The sequence below is a fragment of the Pongo abelii genome, chromosome 6, assembly GCF_028885655.2.
Source record: "Pongo abelii isolate AG06213 chromosome 6, NHGRI_mPonAbe1-v2.0_pri, whole genome shotgun sequence".
NCBI lineage: Eukaryota > Metazoa > Chordata > Mammalia > Primates > Hominidae > Pongo > Pongo abelii.
The window spans coordinates 48256986-48281101 of NC_071991.2; the positions used below are offsets into that span (position 1 = coordinate 48256986).

Consider the following 24116-nt stretch of genomic DNA (forward strand, 5'->3'; position numbering starts at 1 on the left):
GCAAGGGGAGGGATAGCATTAGGAGAAATACCGAATGTAGATGACGGGTTGATGGGTGCAGCAAATCACCATGGCGTGTGTATACCCATGTAACAAACCTGCACGTTCTGCATATGTATCCCAGAACTTAAAGTATAATTTAAAAAAGGAAAAAAAAATACATTACATAAAGTTATAGCTGCCATAGGCACTTATTCCTCTGATGAATCTGGGAAAAGTAAATTGAAAACCTTCTGGAAAGGATTTACCATTTTAGATGCCATGAGGAACATTCATGGGAGGAGGTCAAAATATCAGCATTAAGAGGAGTTTGGCAAACGTTGATTCCAACCCTCAAGAATGATTTTGAGGGGTTTAAGACTTCAGTGGTGAAACTGCAGATGTGATATAAATGGCAAGAGAACTCGAATTAGAAGTGAAGTCTGAAAATGTGACTGAATTGCTGCAATCTCATGATAAAATCTGAATGGATGAGGAATTGCTTCTTATGGCTAAGCAAATAAAGAGGTTTTTTGAAGTGAAATCTACTCTGAAGAAGCTGTGAACATTGCTGAAATGATGACAAAGGATTTAGAATGTTTCATAAACTTAGTTGATAAAGCAGCAGCAGGGTTTTAGAGGACTGACTCCAATTTTGAAAAGTTCTACTTGGGTAAATGCTATCAAACAGCATTGCCTCCTACAGAGAAATCTTCCATGAAAGGGAGAGTCAATGTGGCAAACTTCATTGTCTTATTTTAAGAAATTACCACAGCCACCCCTACCTTCAGCAATGCCTGATCAGTCAACAACCAACAACATTGAGGCAAGACCCTCCACCTGCAAAAAGATTATGACTTGCTGAAAGCTCAGATGATCTCTAGCAAGTTTTACTTGTAAAGTCTTTTTAAAATTAAGATATGTACATTGTTTTTAAGACATAATGCTAGTGCACATTTAAAAGACTACAGTATGGCATAAGTAAAACTCTTATATGTACTTGGAAACCAAAATTTCATGTGACTATTGAGTTATTTGCTTTATTGTGGTGGTCTGGAACTGAATATCTCCAAGATATACCCATACTTAAAATGCTTAGAGGAAGAAGAAGTTATCAACCAAGAGTTCTGAATCCAGTTAAAACATTATTCAAGAATGAAGGTGAAATAAACACATTCCCAGATAAACCAAACTGAGAAGACTCAGTGCTGGCAGACATGCCACACAAGAAATGGTAAAAAAGAAGTCCTTCAGACAGAAAGAAAATAACACCACATGGTAACTTGCATCCACAGGAAGGAATGAAAAGCACTAGGAATGTAAATATGTAGATAAATATAAAATAACAGTATATATGTATATGCACACACACACAAACACTTCTCTTAATTTACTTTAAAATAAAAATTTGTTTAAAGCAATAATTATACGACTGTATTTTGTATTTATAACACTTATAAAATGTATGACAAAAATAGCCCAAATACAAGGTGAGGATAGAGCAATATTAGAGCAAAGTTGTGAAATCTTACCACAATTAAATCAGTACTAACTTAAAGTACATTATGATAAAGTAAAGATGCACATTGTAATCTCAGTAACCACTGGAAATATGAACATCTAAATAAGAAATTACTAAAAACAGTTATGAGAGGAAGTAAAATAGTGCAAAAAATACTTGTTTCCCACAAAAAATATAGTAAACAAGAAGAGCAAAAAAGCAACCCAAGATGTCCAAAAATAGCTGCCATATGAAAATGACATTATATGTGAATGAACTGCACACTTCAATCAACAACAATATGGTTATACTAGATTTTAAAAGGCAACATCTAAGTATACTCTGTCTGCTAGAGACAACTTTTAGACTCAAACACACAATAGGTTGAAAATAAAAGGATGGAAAAACATATATCATAAAAATAGTAACTGTAAGAGAATAGGGATAAATATATTAGTACCAGAAAAATGCACTTTAAGATGTAGAATAATCCCTAAAACAAAAAGGTATATTTCATAATGAAAAAGGCGCTATTATATCAGGTAAGAAATAATAATTATTATAATTATTATATTTATATATAATTGTCAATATTAATTATGTATATGAACTTAATTTAAAAGCCCCCAAATACTGAAAAAGTTGAAAAGAAAAACAGACAATGCAACAATAGAGTTGAAAATTATCAATTCATTTTTAAAAATTGAAATCAAATAAATATTTCTCAAATTAAATTAGAAATCAACAATAGAAAAAAGTTTGGAAATACCACAATAGGTGGAAGTAATACAACACACCTCCTTAAAAAAATTTTTTAAAAGACTCTGACAATTAAACAAAATAGCCCTAAATAACTCCATTAAATAGTAGGCAAAGGACATGAATAGACATTTTTCAAAATAAGACATACAAATGGCCAACAAGCATATTAAAAAATGTTCAACATCACTAATCTTCAGAGAAATGCAAATTAAAACCACAATGAGATATCATCTTATGCCAGTTAGAATGGCTATTGTTAAAAAGTCAAAACATAACAGATGTTGAAAGGATGTAGAAGAAAGGGAAGGCTTATACACTGTTGGTGGGAATGCAAATTAGTACAACCTCTGTGGAAAATACAGTGAAGATTTCTCAAAAAACTAAAAATAGAACTACTATTCAACCCATCAATCCCACTACTGGGCATCTACCCAAAGGAAAAGAAATCATTGTATCAGAAGACACCTGCTCATATGTTTATGTTTATTGCAGCACTATTCACAATAGCAAAGATATGGAATTAATTGTCCATCAATGGATCATTGGATAAAGTATGGTGTGTATATATGTGTATAAATATACAATAAAATTCTATTCAGCCTTAAAAAAGAATGAAATCATGTCTTTTGCAACAAAATGGATGGAACTGGAGGCCATTATCTTAAGTGAAACAACTCAGAAACAGAAAGTCAGATATTAGACATTCTCACATATAAGCAGAAGCTAAATACTGTATACACATGAACATAGAGTGTGGAATAATTATGACTGATGAAGTGAAGGAAGGGAAGGGAGTGAGGAAAGAGAAATTACTTAACGGGTACAATGTACACTATTTGGGTGATGGTTACACAAAAAGCCCAGACATTACCACTACACAATATATCCATGTAATAAAACTGCCCTTATACCCCTTACATGTATACAAATGTTTTTTAAAAGAAAGATAAAAATGAGAAAAAGAAGAAATCAAAGGAAAATTAGAAAATAAATATAAATCCATGCATTTACAGCCAATTTCATTTTTTGACAAAGACACCAGGTACATACAACCGGGAAAGAACAGTCTCTTCAATATACGGTGCGGGAAAACTGAATATCCATGTGCATAAGAATGAAACTAGACCTTTGTCTCTTACCATACACAAAAATCAAATCAAAATGGATTAAAAACTTAAATCTAAGACACGAAACTACAAAACTACTAGAAGAAAACATTGGGAGAGAACTCCAGGACATTGGTCTGAGCAAAGAATTTTTGTGTGTAAGACTTCAAAAGCACAGAAAACACAAAGAAAATTAGACAAATGAGATAACATCAAGCTAAAAGCTTTCTGCACAGCAAAGAAACAATAAACAAAGTGAGGCCATAACCCACAGAATGGGAGAAAATATTTGCAAATTATCCATCCAACAAGAGATTAATAACAAGAATATATAAGGAGCTCAAATAGCTCAATAGCAAAAAAATAAAATAAATAACCAAAATAATCCAATTTAAAAATGGGCAAATGGTTTGACTAGACATTTCTCAAAAAAGACATACACATGGGCAGCAAATAGATGAAAAACATTCTCAACATCACTAATCATTAGAAAAATGCAAATCAAAACTACAATGAGATATGATCTCACCTCAGTTAAAAAGACAGGGAATAATGCATGCTAGCAAGGATGTGGAGAAAAGGGAACCCTTGCTGGTGGGAATGTAAATTAGTGCAGCCACTGTGGAAAACAGTAGGGAAGTTCCTCAAAAAACTGAAAATAGAACTACCGTACGATCCAGCAATTCCACTGCTGTATTTATATTGGAAAGAAAGAAAGTCAATATATTGAAGCAGTATCTGCACTCCCATGTTTACTGCAGCACTGTTTACAATAGCCAAAATATGAACTCAACCTCAGTGCCCAGCAATGGATGAACAGATAAAGAAAATATGGTACGATACACAATGGAATATTATTCTGCCGCAGTAAAGAATGAAATCCTGTCATTTGCAGCAACATGGATGCAACTGGAGGTTACTGTATTACGTAAAATAAGCCAAGCACAAAAGGACAAATATTGCATATTCTCACTCATATATGTGGGATTAAAAAAATGGATCTCATAAAGATAGAGTAGCAGTGGTTAGCAGAGGCCAGGAAGAATAGGGGGAGGGGAGAATGAGGAGAGGTTGGTTAATGGGTACAAATGCATACCTAGAGAGAAGAAATAATACCCAGTGTTCAATAGATTAGTAGAGTGACTAGAGTTTACAATAACCTATTGTGCATTTCAAAATAGTTAGAAGAGAATGATTCAAATGTTTCTAGCATAAATAAATGACAAATTTTTAAGATGATAGGTATCCCAATTACACTGATTTGATCTTTAAACATTATATGATTGTATTAATAATCACAGGTGCCCTGAAAATATATATATCTATTACGTGTCAATAAAAAATAGCAAAATTATTTGAAAATTAGAAAATAGTTTGGTCTAAGTGAAAATGAAAACATAATATATTAAAATCTATTGAATGCAGCTAAAGCAGTGCTTATGGAAAAATTTATAACTTTAAACACTTATATTAAAAAGAATCTAAAATTAATAATATAAGTTTCCACCTCAAGAAGCCAGAAAATTAAGAATCCAAAGCCAAACTGAGTAGAAGGAAGGAAATAATAAAGATCAGAGCAGAAAATGGTAAAATAAAAAACAGGAATGCAATAGAGAGAATTGATGAAACCAAAATATAGTCCTTTTTAAATGATCAATAAAATTGATAAACCTTTAGCTAGATCATTTAAAAGGGAGAGATAAAGCTATCATCAAAATCAAGAATAAAACAAGAGGGGACATCACTGTAGACCCAAAGGAAATTAAAAGGATCATAAGGAAGGATCATAAACAATTTTGTGCCAAGAAGGTAGAGGGAGAGTTTAGATAAAATACACAAATTCTGAAAGGAGACATGATTTAAGAAAAAGTAGAAAATGTGAATAGACCTATACCAAGTAAGAAATGGAATTCATAATTAGAAATTGTGTTCATTTCCTAGGGATGCTATAAAAACATTACCATAAATTAGGTGGCTGAAAATAACAAGAACTTATCCTCTTACAATTCTGAAAGCTAGAAGTCTGCACTTAGGTGTCCACAACTTTCTCCTAGCCTCTGGTGGTTGCCAGCAATCCTTCACATTCCTTGTCTTACAGCTGCGTAACTCCAGTCCTACCCACATCATCCCCTGGCCATTTTCCCTCTGTGTGTTTGTCTTCAAGTGGCATTCTCCTCTCTGAATGTGGTTCTCTCTTCTTAGAAGAACACTGGTCATTTTGGATTAAGGGCCACTCTATCCTAGTATTACTTCATCTTAACTAATACATCTACAAGAACCCTATTTTATATGAAGCACATTCTGAAGTCCCAAGAAGGGCATGAATTTTAGGGCACTATTCAACCAGGTACAGAAAATCCCAAGCCTAGATGGCTTCACTAGTAAACTCTATGAGGTACTTAAAGTAGAAATAATGCCAATCCAACACAATTTCTTTCATAAAATAGAGGAGGAAGAAACACATTTCACTTTATTTTATGTTTTTCTGTCATGTAAATCCAGACAGAGACATCACAAGGAAAGAAAATAACAGACTTTTATAAACAGATGCAAAAACCCTTAACAAAATACTGACAAACTGAATCCAGCAACGTGTAACATGAATAATATACCATGACCAAGTAAAGTCTATCCTAAGAATGCATGCTTATTCAACATCTGAAAAGCAATTAATGGAATGCACCAAATTAGTATAATAGAGGCCACAATTACATTGTCAGCCCAATAGAAGTAGTAAAATTATTTGAAAAAATTTGTCACCCATTTATGTTAAAATCTCTCAACAAATTACGAAAGAAAAGGTGACTTCCTCAACCTGATAAAGGACATCTATGAAAACCCTACTTGTGACTTTTTGTATCTAATGATAGCAGACTGAATGCTTACCTCCTAAGATTAGGAGGAAGGTAGAAATGTCCATTCTCACCACTTCTAGTCAACATTGTACTGAAGATTCTATTCAGTTTAATTAAAAAAAGAAAAATAATAAAGGCATGCAGATTGGAAAGGAGTAAGTAAAACTGTATTTTCAGACAACATAATCCTAAATATAAAAAAATCCTAAGATATCTACAAAAAAAAACTACTAGAACTGATAAGCAAGTTTAGCAGGATTCAAAATTAATATACAAAAATTGATTTTTTTTTTCTGGAGACGTAGCCTCGCTCTGTAGTCCAGGCTGGAGTACAGTGGCATGATCTCGGCTCACTGCAGCCTCCGCCTCCCGGTCTCGGTTCAAGCAATTCTCCTGCCTCAGCCTCCCGAGTAGCTGGGATTACAGGCATGCACCACCATGCCCAGTTAATTTTTGTATTTTTAGTAGAGACGAGGTTTCACCATGTTGGCCAGGCTGGTCTTGAACTCCTGACCTCATGATCCACCCGACTCAGCCTCCCAAAGTGCTGGGATTACAGGTGTGAGCCAACGCGCCTGGCTTGATTTTTTATTTATATTAGCACCAAACTTTTAAGGATTAAAATTAAGGAAACAATCTTACTCATAATTAATAAAAATACTTAAGAATAAGTTTGACAGCAGAAATGCAATTACTCTACACTGAAAACTACAAAACATTGTGAAGAGAAATTAAAGGAGGCTTTATGGAAATGAAGAGATGTGTCATGATTCAATAGTATTAAGATGGCAGCACCCTCCAAATTGATCTATAGATTAAACACAATTCTAATTAAAATCCTAGTAGGATTTTTTGTAGAAATTGGAAAACTGACTCTAAAATTTATATAGAAATTAAAAGAAGCCAGAACAGCCACAATTTTGAAGAATGCTATTGGAGAATTTACACTACCTGATTTCAAAATTTACTGTAAGTACTACAGTAACTGATACAGTGTGGTATTGGTGTGGGGACAGACACAGACAAGTGATACAAAATAGGAAGCCCAGAAATAAACTGGTACATTTATAGGCAACTGATTTTCAACCAAGTTTCCCAGATAATTCAATGGCAAGAGGGTAGTCTTTCAACAAATGGTTATGGAATAATAGGATATCTATATGTAAAAAAAGGATGAGGGAGAACTTAGATACTTATTTCAAATCTCACACAATTGTGAACTCAAAGTAGAATATAGACCTAAAGGTAAGAGCTAAAACTATAAAACTTCTAAAAGAAGATCTCCATGACATTGAATGAGGCAAAGATTCTTAGCACTGTCCAAAAGGAAAAGTTGATAAATTGTACTTTATCCAATTTAACCACTTTGCTCTCTGGAAAACATCATTAGAAAACCAAAAGATTAGCCACAGACTTGGAAGCAATACTTGCAAATCCCATAGATGTTAGTATAGCAATGATTGTTTTAATTAACATGATTGATAATTTTCAATTTGGAAGGATGCTGTTTTAATATATGTGGTGTGGCACTTAGGAGAATATAAATTTTAAAGTAAAATAGTTCTGAATTTGAATCACCAGTTGGCCACTACTGATCTGAAAGGATTAAAGTATATTGCTTAACCTTTCTGAGCCTCAGATTTCTAAGGAAATCTGGAAAGAAGCAATCTCATGAGAATGTTGTGAAGATTAAATGAGATAGAATTTGTAAAAAACTCCTAGCAGACAGCCTGAAACACAAAATGGTATTCTAGAAATTTTCATATTTCATGTTTTCCCAAAATGTATTAAGGTAGAAGGCAGCTATTAAAAAGCATATTTAATAAGTTATGTTTGATAAAATAGAATTTGCTTTTTTCTAATTATAAAAGAACACATTTTCATAGAGATTTTGATATAGAAGAGTACTTTTAAAGAATAAAATCAATCGCAATTCCCAAATCCTGATGATCACTATTGATATTTTAGTATATATTCTTTCAAAATCGTCTAGGTATACATTTGTGGGCTTTGGATCTTGTTCTATTCTTTTGTTATTTTTCGAAATTTGAACAGTTAAATAGACAGTCAACAAAACAATTGTGAAAATTTTGGCAGTAGTAAGCATTTGTTTTCAGTTGAAAACTTTCCACGTTAGCAAGTAGGTTCATGTATAAAGACAGAATAATATTGGGCAGAGTGTAAAATTATTTCTCTCTCTCTCTCTGCCCCTCCCCCTGATCTATTTACCTATATATCCATTCCATCCATCATCTATCTATCCTTTTTGCAACCATTCATCCAGCAATCTATCCATCCACTCATTCATTCATTTTTCTATCATCTATCCATCCATTCTCTATATCTTTATATGTCTAACTATTGGTCTTAGAATGCAAATATTGAAGTGAGTTGAAAAATGAAGTTACATTCTTCTGAGAGAAAAAATCAATTGATTAATTTCTTTAATAATAAAATATGGATTTGTCATTTTGGTTTATACAGAGGACATTTTTTATAACTTGAATAAAGTAAATCTCAGCTCCAATATTTGACAAAAATGTATATAAAGCATACCTTAAGATAAAGGAATTTTATTTAAAATATAGTATATAAACAAGAGTGTATTGAAAAGGACAATATTTTCATTATCCAATTATTTCTGAGTGGTTTTTTGTTTGTTTGTTTTTTGTTTTTTGTTTTTTGTTTTTTTTTTGAGACGGCGTTTTGCTCTTGTCACCCAGGCTGGAGTGCAGTCTCGGCTCACTGCAACCTTCACCTCCCGGATTCAAGCTATTCTCCTGCCTCAGCCTCCCAAGTAGCTGGGATTACAGATGCATGCCATGACACCTGGCTAATTTTTTGTATTTTTAACAGGGACAGGGTTTTGCCATGTTGGGCAGGCTGGTCTCAAACTCCTGACTTCAGGTGATCTACCTGCTTCAGCCTCCCAAAGCGCTGGGATTACAGGCATGAGCCACCGCACCTGGACCTGAGTGTATTAGGCTTTCACAGGGTCTTGCTAAGTAAAATAGTAACTGCTATAAATTTTTTTGCATATTCCCCCTGCAAAAAAATGAGAAAGTAAAAGATGATTGATTTAACATGTTTTTATAAGTCAGGTAGTGTCTAGTTCTTTGCTTTCAATAAAGTGGAAGGGGAACTTCATGAAATTGTCAGATTATAGATCATTTAAAATAATTTTCAATGACAGTTCACTCCAACATGTTGGGCATTTACCTCAGATGTTCAAAGAATTCTGTGACATTGCTATATCAAAAGTCCTTCAATTCTGATCTATTTATTCAAGTAAGCATGTTTCTCAGTACTTACATGTTTAACAATGAAAAAGAAGAACAAAAGTGATGCTGAACCTTGTCTCTTTACGTGAATAAGTAGTATCTCTAAACAGACATAGGTACCAATTAAAAAGGTTCAATAATGTCATTAAGAGGTGCAATTCCAATAACATTTTACCTTTATCATCTGATAATAGTTTATCAAATTGGCAATCTATTGTTTAGATAAGTTAATTTTACTAACAAAGAAAACTCAATCCAGACTCCAAACTTGAAGTATCACAGGAAATTAAAATTTTTATTTAAGTTTTATACATGTTTTTAGTATTGAGATCAATACTAAGACTTTATTGATCAATAGTGTGATCAAAAAAAATAATTTCAACTTAAAAATACATTACATTTGGATAAAGCTCTGTGGTTGAAGAAGAATTCAAGGAGGTGGGCTTTTCAGAAAAGTTCAAGAAGAGGAATTATCGATGCAAAATTAATCAGTGTGAAATAAGAGTTTGGTCATATATTTTTAAGTGGATGAGACTAGGTAGAAATCACTATATTATTTAGATACCTTTGGATACACATAGAAGGTTACTGTAACAGTTCCACTGTAATATTTACAATCTGTCCAAATTTATATATTTTGTAACTAGATTGATATCCATTAATAATTTCTTGATATCCATTAAAATGTGTAAGTTCGTAGGTTTTCAAATTTATTTTAGAAGATACAGAGCAAAACATTGAAAACCGTTAGTTCACAGTCTGCACTCTAGACTCTACTTCTTGAAGCCTGTAGTCTGTAGTATGGCCTTCAAGGTGCTTCACAATCTAGCCCCTTCCTACCTCTCTCACACTTCCTTTCCTACTGACTCTGAATTTTAGCCTTGGCCAACTCTTCTTTTTCTTACCTCCAATTCTTAAAAAATCCTACACTTTTTTAAGTGTAGGAAAGCTTTTTCTCCTTTTTCTGATGAATGAGTTCCTCCTATCCCTTAAGACTCAGTTCCTCTGACAGGCTATCACTGAGAGGTTACACCAGTGTGTCCCCAAAGAACTACCAGGTGCCTCTATCACAATACTTATGGGTTTCTGGGATTGTTTATTTAGATATCAGTTTGCCCCACTGGTCTGTGACTTCTTTTATCCACGTGTCTCTTCAAGCTTCTGGGCACATAGTAGGTGCTGAAAAGTACATGTTGAATAAATGACAGGATGAATGTGTCTTGACATCTTCACTCTCATTTTTAGTTTATTTCTAAATCAGCTAAACCAGTCACCCTATGTCTCTTAACACAGCCTGCTCATTTCTTCTCACTGCCTTGCTTGGGCTCTGCTCACTTATCAATGCCCTCAGCCTTTGTTTTCACCACTAATTGCCCAAAACACTGCCTCTCTGGTTGACAATGTTCTTGGCAACATGGCAGTTTTGAACCCACTGAGCATTTTCTCATAAAAACAATGTTTCAAGTAGCAGTTAGGTTAGGCCAGAGTCTAATCTACTCAAATGTAGTGAAAACACTAGCTGTCTGCACTAAAAGAAGATAAGGCCCTATGAAAGTAAAAATGTTGTTGATAATGCAACATATTTTTCAAAGATGAGCTTCTGTGCCTTTATTTTTTAAAGAGTTCGTGGAGAAGATGTGTCTTCCCTGTGGTGGCCTTAGTAGACGGCAGAGGAACTAATGTTTGTTAAATGCCTGCTCCATGCCAGGCACCATGTGCATTTTATGTGTTGTATCACGTAAGCCTCATGACACTTTCGCCAGATGTACAGATAGCCTTTGCTGTATTACAAACCACCCCACACTTACACAACCATGATTTATGAGCCCAAGATTCTGTGAGCTGGGCACACTTGGATAATGCTTCAGTTGGTCTCCTGGGGCTCACTCCTGCAGCTGCACTCAGCTGGTAGATGATGAAATGGCAGGGGCAGGGTGATCTGGAATGATCTGGATGATCTGTTGGCTGAAGCACCTCGGTTTTCTGTCATGTGGCCTTTCCAGCAGGTTGGCTCAGGCTCATGGCTGCAGTGTCAAAGAGGGCAAAAATGGAAGCTGGAAAGCTTTTGGAGGACTCAGTTACAATCTGACACACTGTCCCTTCCTTCACATACTGGTCAAAGCAAGTCACAATGCCAGATTCAAAGGGCTGGGATATAGACACCATCACTTCATGGGAGGAAGTGCAAAAACTATGTGGCTGTTTCTAATATACCAAACAAGGGGCATTGTTATTCCATTCCGTGGGTGCCAAAATCCTACCAAATGCACCAATTCATATGTAACAGAAGCAGTATTTGAGTCCAGGTCTCTCTGACCTCCCAATTCTTCTACTCTCTGCTATACCAGAGCACCTTAGGTAGCCTTCTTTTTCCTCCTTTCCATTCTCTTTCTTTCTGCTCCTTTGTCTTTCTCTATCCATGTCCATACTCTAAGAGGAGGAAGCAGAAGAAAGAAAGGGTAAGATGCAGTGAGATTCACACCAGGGTTGTGTGCCACGCTCTCTGAGTAACTAGCATCTTAGGGAAACAAGGCCAGCAGTAAGATACATTTTAGGTGATTATTTTTACACCTTTCTTTCTTGTTTTCTTTTCACCAAATACTGTGTTCAAGTCTCAATTTCCCCTGTTACTAGCTGTACACTTGGCAAGGTACTTACCCACTCAGCCTCCATGTGCTCATCTGTAAAATGAGAGTAATAATTCCTACATCTATGAGTTGTTGTGAAGTTCAAATGAGATAATAATGTATGCAAAAAACATTTTGAAAACCGTAGGGCACACTCTAGCAATGTGATGAATTATTCATGCTTCTACTTGGGGTCAAAAAGGAAGTATAGTCATGCTGACTGTGGCTCTGACAACTGCCAGGTGCTTTCAAGGCTTTTCAAAAAAGTGTGGGTTTCAGACAAATGGGAAATCTAATAGACCGCTCTCCGCAGTTGGCTGTATTTCCAGCCAGCATAGATATGATTATAATTAGAGTTTCAAGAGCCTGTTTCACATCAAAAGGATTCCTTGGCCCAGTCTGCAGTCTACCTGAGGTATGTGGCCAGACATGATCCCTCTGGCAGGTGTTTTTATTCGGGCCCATTTGCTTCTTTTCCTGTGCTACCAGGAGTGTCTGTTTCTATTATACTCATTATTTTCAGATACCAGGTGAGAAGAGATTTTCCATATGTGAGATTTCAGATGGTGACCACTGAGCATAATACATAGCTCTCGCCCCCTCTCCTCACTTCCTAAATGAACAGCAACTCTGACAAATTCACTTTAACAGAGCCAGGCCTTTTATTAGCAGCCAGAGAATAGTCTGTAATGGGAGGAATTACTCTGCCCATGCATCTCTCCCAGGAAAAACATTCGTTAGCCTGTCAAGGAAGTGAAACCTCTTATTAGAAACTGTAGAAAAGTCAATTTCTCCATTTTTGCTGCTAAAGGATTCAGAACACATCTCACTGCACACCTGAAATTAACAATTCACCTGGAAGGGGAGGTGAGCCCACTGGAGACAGGCGGAGATGGCTGAGTAAGCAGGACTCCAGATCAGAGCTGAGCCCAACGTGGGTGCTCATGATTTCAAACCCCATTATGGCCTTTCCTGCAGGGTCCTTTTGATGATCATAACTCTTCACTGGGCAAAGTGATGATAGCGGTAAGACTCACCCAATGTTCAGAGACAGATAATTTTTTTTGGCTTCTTTTTATCTAGCTAATGATTTTCCAATTTTAGCCAGCAGTGCTGAGAAGCCACAACTGTCGTAAGAGTCCTTGATGGGATTTCTCTGAGTAAAATTCAGAAGAAAAGCCCATATGTTAAGTACAAAGAAGCAGGCTGGTTTCAAGCTGCCCCATTCGCTTTGCATTTATCCTTCTAAGCCATGGATTAAAACAAATGCTAATGATGGAGTTGAATTTTCAGGGAAAGGAAACAGCATCCAAAGTTTATGATCACTGGGGTCATAGGAATGGAGACTCCTCAAGGACAAATTCCAAGGAAAGGTCACCTTATGCCCTACGATCACCCACTATTCCTGCTGCACCCAACTATTGTTGGTTTTCAATTCTTGCATCTCATCAAGTCTATTATGCCATTGATTGCAAGAATATTATTTTAGGTATTAATGAGAAAGAAAAGTTGCTGCTAATTAAAATGAGAAACATATGGAGTGGTATACCAGGCTGTTTCAGGCCACTAAGTCTTGTTTCTCTCTTGGGAGTGCCTCTTCTCTCACCTGCTCTTCTACTACCTGTTATGGTCTTTCCAAAATCACATCTCCTCTAGCTTTTGACTGGTATTTGCCATCCAGTTCATGTGATCTTTGGAAGTTCATTGTGAGCTTCCTATGAACAAAGATCATATTCTATTCACCTGGGGCCCATCAAAGCCATGGCAGGACACAATGCTCCAGCACTTCTGCCCCTTCAGCCACTTGAGGATGCAGCAGGAGGTGCCATCTGTGAAGGAGAGAGCAAGCCCTCACCAGACACCAAATCAGCTGGTGCCTTGATTTTAAATTTCCCAGCCTCTAAAACTGTGAGAAATGAATTTCTATTATTAGAAATTACACAGTCTCAGGTATTTTGTTACAGCTGCATGAACAGACTAACATACAACCCAGTCTCCACCGTATTCTTCCTTGATTGTGAGCAGCAGCTCATCATGACCACTTGCTACAGAAGCTGCTGTTTGGCTCTAGAGAGGGCACTGGTTGTTTCATGCCAGACTGAGGAGTGGAGCCATGTCCACAAGTGGAGACTGGAACAGAGAGGAAGCAACTTGGGTGAGATAACTGAGCTGGGAAGCAATTAAAGGTGCATCCATTAGCCCTTTGCTAGGGAGCCCCCAGCAACCAACCACTGCAGTGCAACTCATGTAGCTCTTCACTTGAGGCCAGGAGTTCAAGACCAACCTGGCCAACATAGCAAGACCTCATCTCATATATATCTATATATACATACATATGTGTGTGTGTATAGATACACATATATATGTATAGATACACATATATGTGTGTATGTACATATATGTATATATACACATATAGTGTATGTACATATATGTATATATACACATATAGTGTATGTACATATATGTATATATACACACATATGTGTATGTACATATATGTATATATACACACATACACATATATGTGTGTGTACATATATGTATATATACACATGTATGTGTGTGTACATATATGTATATATACACATATACATATACACACATATATGTGTATGTACATATATGTATATATACACATATACATATACACATATATGTGTATGTACATATATGTATATATACACATATATGTGTATGTACATATATGTATATATACACATATACATATACACATATATATGTGTATATATACGCATATACATATACACATATATGTGTATATATACGCATATACATATACACATATGTGTATATATACGCATATACATATACACATATATACACATATACATATACACATATACATATACACATATATGTGTATATATACACACACATATGTGTATATATACACATGTACATATACACATATGTGTGTGTATATATGTGTGTGTGTGTATATATATATATATATACACATATATATATATATATACTCAACTTAAAGTCTCTTGCCTTCATTCTCTGACACAGGCACTGTGCCAGGAACTCAGAGTTAGAGATGGTAAGACACCATTCCTGCCCTCGAGGAACATATGGTCTAACTCTAAACTCTTAGAAATAAAGTTTCAGAAAGGTAGGTACCTTGTTCAAAGTCACACCATTTGTAATTGGCTGGTCAAGTTTATGTCAAAGCCTCTCTCTCTTCAACTACACCATACTGCATCCTCTTATCACATAGCAATATAATTACTTATCATTATTTTTTAGTTGTAGTTATTAAAATTTATTTCACTCTCTGATAATTTATTTATTATCAGAGACATAAACCAGGGTGTAAAAGTACATTATTAATGCCAAAAATATTTACTTGTATTAAATGTATTGGATATATTCATAATAAAAGTGAAATTGGTTATCTCTCTCTGGGTGGGTTGAGTGATGTTTATTATCTTTTCTTATACTGCTCTGTATTTCGTAAAATTTAAAAAATAAGATTGCATTGTGTTTATATTTTTTGAAGTTATTTTTTAAATAAAACAAATATATATGAAAATCCAAGACCATAAAGTGCTGATAAGCATCAGCTACTAAATTAATTGCAATGTAAAGAAATCCTCAAGTGCCATGCATTAGGTTAGAAACACAGCCAATCAGCCTTGATAATTAATGGTGATCAGTGCATCCTCAAGTAGGTACTCTCAGAGCCCAGGAAGACCGTGGTAATCCAGATTTCACTGTCAGAGATGTGGTGAAACTTTCTCTTGTCCAGAGAGAGGGGACAGAACATCGAGGCCAAAACACCATCAGACATTGCAGCATCTAGAAAGTAGAAGTCTCTCATTTCTTCACTGGCAGTCTCTCATTTTATAGAAGATTTAACATCTTTATGTATAGGAATGTCCGATTTTATTGTTCATATCCGTTATCAGCCACCTTCCCTCAAGGAATCCTGCTGGGAATTTGGTTTAAATGACACCATGTATGTAAATGTGGGTCTCTAGCTCCTTGCACTGATGAACAATCAAGAGCCTATTGCTGGCCCAGGCTCCCTGGAACATCTTTTGTAGGACATAAATCTTCCTTTGCCTCCTAAGAAATGAACCTCTGCCAGCAAGTGTCCACTCTTCTTACTGCAATGAGATCTAACAATTTCTTCTCACATACTTACTGATCTTTGACCAACCACTTGTTTATACGAAAAAAAGAGTCCCTTTTCTTTGGGGAAAAAAAGGTTTGACTTTCCCCTGCTGCTCAGTAAGTTAAGGCAAGCTATAGAATCTTCTAGGAATGTCAGCCTAGGAGCTCTAGGCATTCACACTTACCACATATCAAAGTAACAGAAGGAATATATTTCTAACTTAATGCAAGTATCCACCTAGACACTTATCATGTTCATGTATGCTTTCAAGTAGTATTCTTTATAGCTGTGAGGTAAAATAATATTTTACAGTGCGTTATGATTTCAAAGACACACTCAGTCTCACTTTTATCTCATTTAACCATCACAGCAGCCCTATGGGAAACATATTACCTGCTTCGCAAGGAGGAAACCAGGTTCAGAAAGGCCACATGGTGAGTTCAAGATTAGTAAATCAGGACTCAATCCTAGATCTTTCGACTTCAAATGCCAGGCAATTTCCATCCCTTTTCCAAAATTAAAAATTTTATCCTGGATTCTCCTTCTACCAAACAAATGTGTAGGATGGGAACAATCCTATTCTGCAGCCATCTACTGCAGAAAGGAGAGAAAGTGGGGGAGGAGAGAAGCTAATATCTACTGAGCTTCTGCTCCATGTGGGCTGTTTCCCTTGCACTATCTCATTTAAACATCATCACTTTCTCTGTTTTGGAAAGGCTGGCCTTCTTAAGGACACACACACACACACACACACACACACACACACACACACACACACGTACCCTTTCTTTCTCCTGTCCCTCCAGTTCAGTTTTCTGTGTGACACTGATTACATGTTCTTCTCCTCCCTGGCAGGGTGTGTGCTGGTGGTGTCTGTAATAGAACAGCTTGCTCAAGTTCACAACTCGACGGTCCAGGCCTCGATGGAGAGACTGTGCAGCTACCTGCCTGGTAAATATGGGACGAGTCATGCTGCTGAGGGTCTGCTTGTCCTCTCACTCATGAGTCATCATGACTGCCTTTACTTCCTGCCCACACAGAGAAGAATCTGATTATGCTATTTCTGTGGGTTGATATTCTTGTGGGGCTCATAGAAATTAAAACCAAAAAAAAAAAAAATGCTCTAGGCAACTTCTCCCTGACATTCATTTTCCATCATGGCACAATGAAATTGCTGTGGACCCTTAGGGAATAAAATGTTGAATGGCCAATTGTTGTTTGATGTGTTACATTAATAATAATTTGCCTACCTACTGATCGTTGCCTTAAGTACTAAGAAGTCAAAATAATGAATAATTTCCAATAATTTTGTGTTAACTTGACCAACATTCACATACCAAGATGTACACCTAGCCCTACCAACACAGAACTTTGGGTTGAGAGGACAACTGATCTCAAAATTTCAAATGGGAAAATAATCTAGAACATTTCATTAATTTAAACTGGATCTCAGTAAAATACCTTATACATCCACCAAAGGAAGAAACTGATTGGTGGTTCAAGCAAGTTGCATATTTGTTTTTCAATATTAGTAGAAATAAAATATTAATCATATTTCCATTATAGAATACTGTTACTTGAACAGTCATAATGAATAAACTTCTTTGAGAGTCAAATTTTTATTCACTTAATGGCAACTAATTCATCTAGGGTGCCTACCTTATTTTTTCTGTTAAGTAAGATAGTTGGAATAATGGCAATTGTATCTTTGATTGACACAGTATGCTGTGCCAATAACATCAAAGTCTTTTCACAGAAGTTATTGCGTTTAGTCATAATATGCATTCACAGGCTAAAATGTTTAGAATTCAAAAACAAAGATTGGGAGAGGATAATACACAAACACATGTGTTTAGAATGTCCCAAATGGACCATTAAGATTTTAACATATTCACATCATAATTACATCTTTCTTTTGTGAAGTTAAAACATGGCAGCTAAACTTCAGCTTTCCCTTCTTCCAGTTCCATTCCCCTCTGCCCGACCTCCCTAGAAGGAACCATTCGCATGAACTTAATGGGTATCATTCTTGTCAGATTTTATATTTACACATTCACTTGTATGGATCCATGAATAATGTGTAATATTGTTTTGCCAGTAATGTTTTTGGTTTTTCTTTGTAAAAACAAGACAAATGTAGAAAACCATGCAAAGCAAATGTATAGCTTCATCAGTTACTGAAAGATGAATGCCCTAGGAAACATAGCCTGGGTCAAGAAAGAACAGATCAATGGTCTCCCATGAAGTCCCATCCACATGCTCCATCCCATCCTCCCCCTGCAAAAAGTTCAATGTGCTGATTTTTATGGTAAAATTATTTTATTTATAGCTTTATCACTCAGTGAGCATCCCTAGATATTGTAACCTTGCCCAGTATTTAAATGTTTGATGTGTCTTTTGAGTCTATTTTAATCTATAAGCTTCCTTTCCACCCCTTCCTTTTTCTTATCACTTAGCTGTGGAATTTGACCTGTAGAGTTTCCCACAGTCTGGATGGTGTTGATTGCATTCCTTTAGTATAATTGAGTATGTTTCTCTGTGCTCTGTATTTCCTGAAAATTGACAGCTTGATCAGAGGTTTGATCCTATTCCAATCTGATTCCTTTGACAAGCCTATAAATGATATTGTTTTCTTTCATCAGGAGGCCACCATAGGTGCTTTTATCTTTCATGTTTTCTTTTCTTTCTTCTTCTTCTTCTTTTTTTTTTTTTTTTTGAGACAAGGTATCAGTCTGTCACCCAGGCTGGACTGTTCACTGCAGCCTTGACCTCCGGGGCTCATGAGATCCTCCTGCTTCAGCCTCCCAAGGATCTAAGACTACAGGCACACACCATCACGCCAGCTAATTTTAAATTTTTTTGCTGAGACAGGGTCTCTCTGTGTTGCCCAGGCTGGTCTCTAACTCCTGGCCTCAAGTAATCTGTCCATCTTGGCCTCCCAAAGCGCTGAGATGACAGGTGCATTGTGAGCCACTGTGCCAGGACTTTCTTTTGGTGATGGTCGCAGCTGTTGACGTTCAATGATGAGATCTATTAATTTATTTGGGTTTTAAAACTGTGATATTCTTATCTATTATTTATTTCTTATTTATTAATTGACATATTGGACGCTTCTCACATCATATTTTAGAAACATTTTTCCCACAGTACTTAGTGGAAAGGCATCTAGGAAAGGCAGGGTAAATGCTTGATTCTTTTCTTGTATCAGTTTTCAAGGTAATGCATTGGTTTTCTGTTATCATCTCACAGCAAGCAATTAGTTTTTCCTTAAAATATCGTGATAAACTTATGGACTTAAACATACCTGATGGGTTTCAGTCAAGTGCAATTATTATCCTTTTGAAGCTCAGATGATCCCATTGAGCTTTGAGCAGTGGCACCTCCTTCAAGCTGACTCAAGTCCTTTGCACATGAGCCTCAGTAACCTTCGATAAGTTTCTTTGCTAACTGGTATGACAAAGTATTCCAGCCCTATCTGGTACATATCAAGCCCGAGGCTTGAAATCAGTCATTTCTCTTAAAAGCCCTGGTTTCTTTTAGTGAGAAATAATGCTTCAAGACCACAAACCAGATGCTTAGGAATGTTCATTGTTACTGAGTTGGCCACTCTTTTTTTTTTTCTTTTTGAGACAGAGTCTTGCTCTGTTGTTCAGGCTGGAGTGCAGTGGCTCGATCTCGGCTCACTGCAACCTCTGCCATCCTTGTTCAAATGATTCTCCTGCCTCAGCCTCCTGAGTAGCTGGGATTACAGGAGCCCGCCACCGCACCTGGCTAATTTGAGTTGACCATTCTTTCTAGGCCTTTTCAGTGGGCAGAAATAGGAAACCTATGTATATACATTTACACACGTCAGCTTTAAGATAAAATATCTGAGTTCATACTGACACTTCAAATTCAAGTTCAGAACCACAAAATTTTTTTCTTAATATCTTCTGTATTGTATCTATATCACCTTTCCACACAAAGTCCCAATTGTCAAGCACAAAGGGATTGATAGAATTAAAATCTCCAATCATTACTCATTTACCTATCCTTCCTTGCACATACAACAGTCTCAGAATATCAATTCTAATGCTACCATCATTAATATATTTTCTAATTCTTATGAGCAGTTAGAATTGTTTTTTTTTTTTTGCATATGCCTTTCCCATTTCTCCACCCTTTTTAATCATTGTCCTACCTTATCTGAGCATATAGCCACTACATATAACACCTATTCCCTTTTCACCCTCATTTAGTCTTAGCTGCATCAGCAACTGTATGATTAATGTTCACCACCAGCCCTTCTGTGAATTCTCTCTCTAGTTGAATTGTTGTCTAAAGTTCATTCCTCCAGAAGGGCTCATAGCAACAAATATTCCTTGAATTCTTGCATGTTGATAACAGGCTGTCTGCACCCTTTATACTTGAAAATCAATGCTTTTCTGTATATAAAACTCCTTGGCACACGATGTCTTTCCCTGAGCATCTTAAATATAGTATTCAAAAGCCTATTGAAAATCTAATTTACCTTGTCCTTATCAGTTATTATCTGTTTATACTTTGAAGTTCAGAAGATTTTTTTTCTATAAAATTTAGTCATCTAACTAGAAGATAATTTGGTGCCAGCTGTTGTGTATTGATGTTCTCAGGCATGCTGTGTGCTCTCTCAATGTGATTTCACATACATATTTTCTAATTTTAGGAATGTTTTAGTGTTTGTTCGGTTTCCTTGATTTTGTTTTTTTCCTCTGGGATTTCTATCATCCACATTTGAATCTTCTTTGCCTGTCTTTGCTATTTTGCCTATCTCTTGAATTTATTTTAATCTCTTTATTTATTTTTTATCTTAAAATTTTTCCTCCTCTCTACCTTCTATTTCACTTAAGACCTCATCTACTGTTTTCACTTGTTCTTGTATTCATTCTAGTTTAGACTTCACTTCTTTATTCTTTATTTCATGTTTTATTTTTTCCTGAGTTCTTTTATTCCATATCTGAGTTTTTCTAATTCTTATTCTTGCTATTTTTTCATGTCTTATATCATTTTATTAATGCCTCTTAGCTCATTTTAAAATAATATGTTTAGAAATAATATGTTATGTTTTAATCCTTTTTTGGCATGACTTTCTGGCATGCTTTTACTATCTGTAGGGATGTTATTCTGTTCCTTAATCTTTTTCTTCTTATAATAACTTTGTATGGGAGTTGACCTAGATACATTTCTGTTGCTCATTTTTATGTGAAATTAGTTTTCAAAAACTCTTAGAAAGAGAGGTGGTTCAGGGTAGTTTTTCTAAATGCACAGAGCTCCTTCTTCTGTTGTTTTGGGGTAGTGTTAAAAAAAATTGTGGCAGCTTGCTCTCTCAGATTTTCTGACTGTTTTCCCTATTTACTTTCATCTGGACTTTCTCTATCCCCAGCAGTTTCTCCTCAGTGTGGGCCTTGCCCTGGAAGGGAGCTCCAGTGGGTCCCTTGTGGGTGCCAGATGACTCTAGCCCCTAATTCCTTCTAGTCTTGAACTCCTTGCATTCACCAGCTATTGATTGGGCAAAACCCCTCCCTGTCCAGCGGCTGTTCTCTAATTGGCCCGCCATGCGTTCTACTCAACACCTGTCAGCTGTCTGGGGATTCTCCTGTTCTCGGTTTTATCTGTCATCCATTGCTTCCCTCTACTTCCTCCCTCACAGAAGTTGATGGCCCATAGGTCTTGCAGTTGTGCGGTGGTTTATTCTCACCTAATTGCACATTGGGGTTCATGGATATACCTAGCTTTGTGGTAACTGCTTTCTGAGGGTTTTCGGTCTTGCTATTCAGGTACTCTTTTTTATTTATTTATTTATTTTTTTTTTTTGGAGACAGAGTCTTGCTCTGTCACCTAGGCTGAGGTGCAGTGGCGCAATCTCGGCTCACTGCAACCTCTGCCTCCTGGGTTCAAGCGATTCTCCTGCCTCAGCCTCCCGAGTAGCTGGGATTATACCCATCATAATGCCTGGCTAATTTTTGCGTTTTTAGTAGACACGGGGTTTCACCATGTTGGTCAGGCTGGTCTTTAACTCCTGACCTCAGGTGATCTGTCCGCCTCGGCCTCCCAAAGTGCTGGGATTACACTCCTTTTTTTTTTGTAGAGATTCAAAGGGATTTCAAAATTCTGCTGCCTCCACCACCATCTTTCCATACTCCTCCCTTGCGAAGGCTTTAATTTGACATCAATGGTCTACCGTATGCATTGCTCAGCAAGTTTTTTTTTCACGCAACATGATTTTAAGATCTATACATGTTAAGGCATATAGGCCTAGGTCAAGCCTCTTAATTACTCTATACTTCTTTACCATATAAGTTCTATATTTTATTTATTTATTCCTCTATTGAACATTCACAATTTGTTATAAGCTTTACTTTGTATTTTCACATCTCTGAGTTACAGAAGAAGAAGAAAAATATTATTACCATTTTAAAGAAGGAAAACAATGAAGAACAGTCACAGTTATCATTAAGCCTTGTTTTAACTGGTTGCCTTTCTGTGTGATAGACAACATTGGCAGGTATAACCTCGAGTTAGATGTTCTCTTTTTTGGCAAAGTTGCATCGTCCAAAGGTGAACGACTGACTAAAAATCCTATTTCCTAGATTATTCCCTCTTCTTAATATACTAGAAAAATATGAAACAACCCAAAACAAGATTGCTGGTTCAAGGTACCATCTTAGCTTCTTCTAACTTCGAACAGAAAATGTCAGAGCCTGGTAAGATCAAGTGAGAGGCTGAAAGTCAGATTCCGGTGAAGTGGAAACTGGTATTTCACCAAGGGAAACAAGATAGATATTTTGGTTTTCAATGATCAGTTGCCTTTTCAATTGGAGCAATTTTAAAGGATTGAGAAGGTTATTGGGGGTTATTTTCATTTTATCAATTCTTGTTTTACCTCCAGCTGAAAATAGAACACTCAATTCAGGTTAAAGGACACCATGGGCAGTATTGCTTCCATTTTATGGATGAGAAAAACAAGACACAGAAACAGAATGGTTATGTGAGTTGTATGGGGTGGCAAAGACAGACGTTCTCCTAGCTAAGGATTTCTCCTAGAAGACATAATAGGCCTGAGCCACAGTGCCTACTGGGATCCAGTATTGCATTGCCTTCTGTCTGGTAGGCCAGGTGAATGGGGAAGAGGAGATATGAAATTAAGCACATAAACACACAATTATTTTTAAATTATTTTTCAGTGAAGTATTACTTTCACCTCCAAAGCTAAAAAAGTACAAAAAACAAAGCTTTAGCAGGGAAATCACATAAGCACCATTCTTGAGAATAATCTCTTAGTAAATCATGTTGCCTTTCCTATGCCCTATAAGACAGTTTTTTTCTAATCGTGCAAGCATTTCCGAGCCTCAGTTTCATCCACTACTTTTGCCTCTGGCTCCCATTAGGAAGCACCTTGGAAGGATCTCAGAATTGTTAATGGAAAATGATTAATGGAATCATTCTCACTAGTCAGGGGTCAACAGAATCATATGCCCTGAGAGTCTTGCTATAACTTCACTTTTTTGGGTCACCTATGCAGAAATCTTATCTCTGTGGATTATAATTGTTAAAAACTCATGTAGTCTTGTAGTCACAAGGTCAAGAGATCATGACCATCCTGGCCAACATGGTGAAACCCCGTCTCTACTAAAAATACAAAAATTAGCTGGGCGTGGTGGCATGTGCCTGTAGTCCTAGCTACTCGGGAGGCTGATGCAGAAGAATCGTTTGAACCCTTGAGGTGGAGGTTGCAGTAAGCTGAGATTGCACCACTGCACTCCAGCCTGGTGACAAAGCAAGACTCCATCTCAAAAAAAAAAAATTATGTGGTCCCTTGGTCGCACTGTGCTTCAAGTTTGTA

At 36.3% G+C, this 24116-nt stretch overlaps 1 protein-coding gene across 1 annotated transcript in view; it reads left to right on the top strand.

Annotated features, from left to right (window-relative positions):
- AOAH (acyloxyacyl hydrolase) overlaps positions 1–24116 on the top strand; it is a 211658-nt gene that overhangs the window by 20974 nt on the left and 166568 nt on the right. The window contains exon 2 of the mRNA XM_002818049.4: positions 17111–17206. Coding sequence (XP_002818095.3) covers positions 17111–17206 — 96 coding nt within the window. The remainder of the gene's footprint in view (positions 1–17110; positions 17207–24116) is intronic.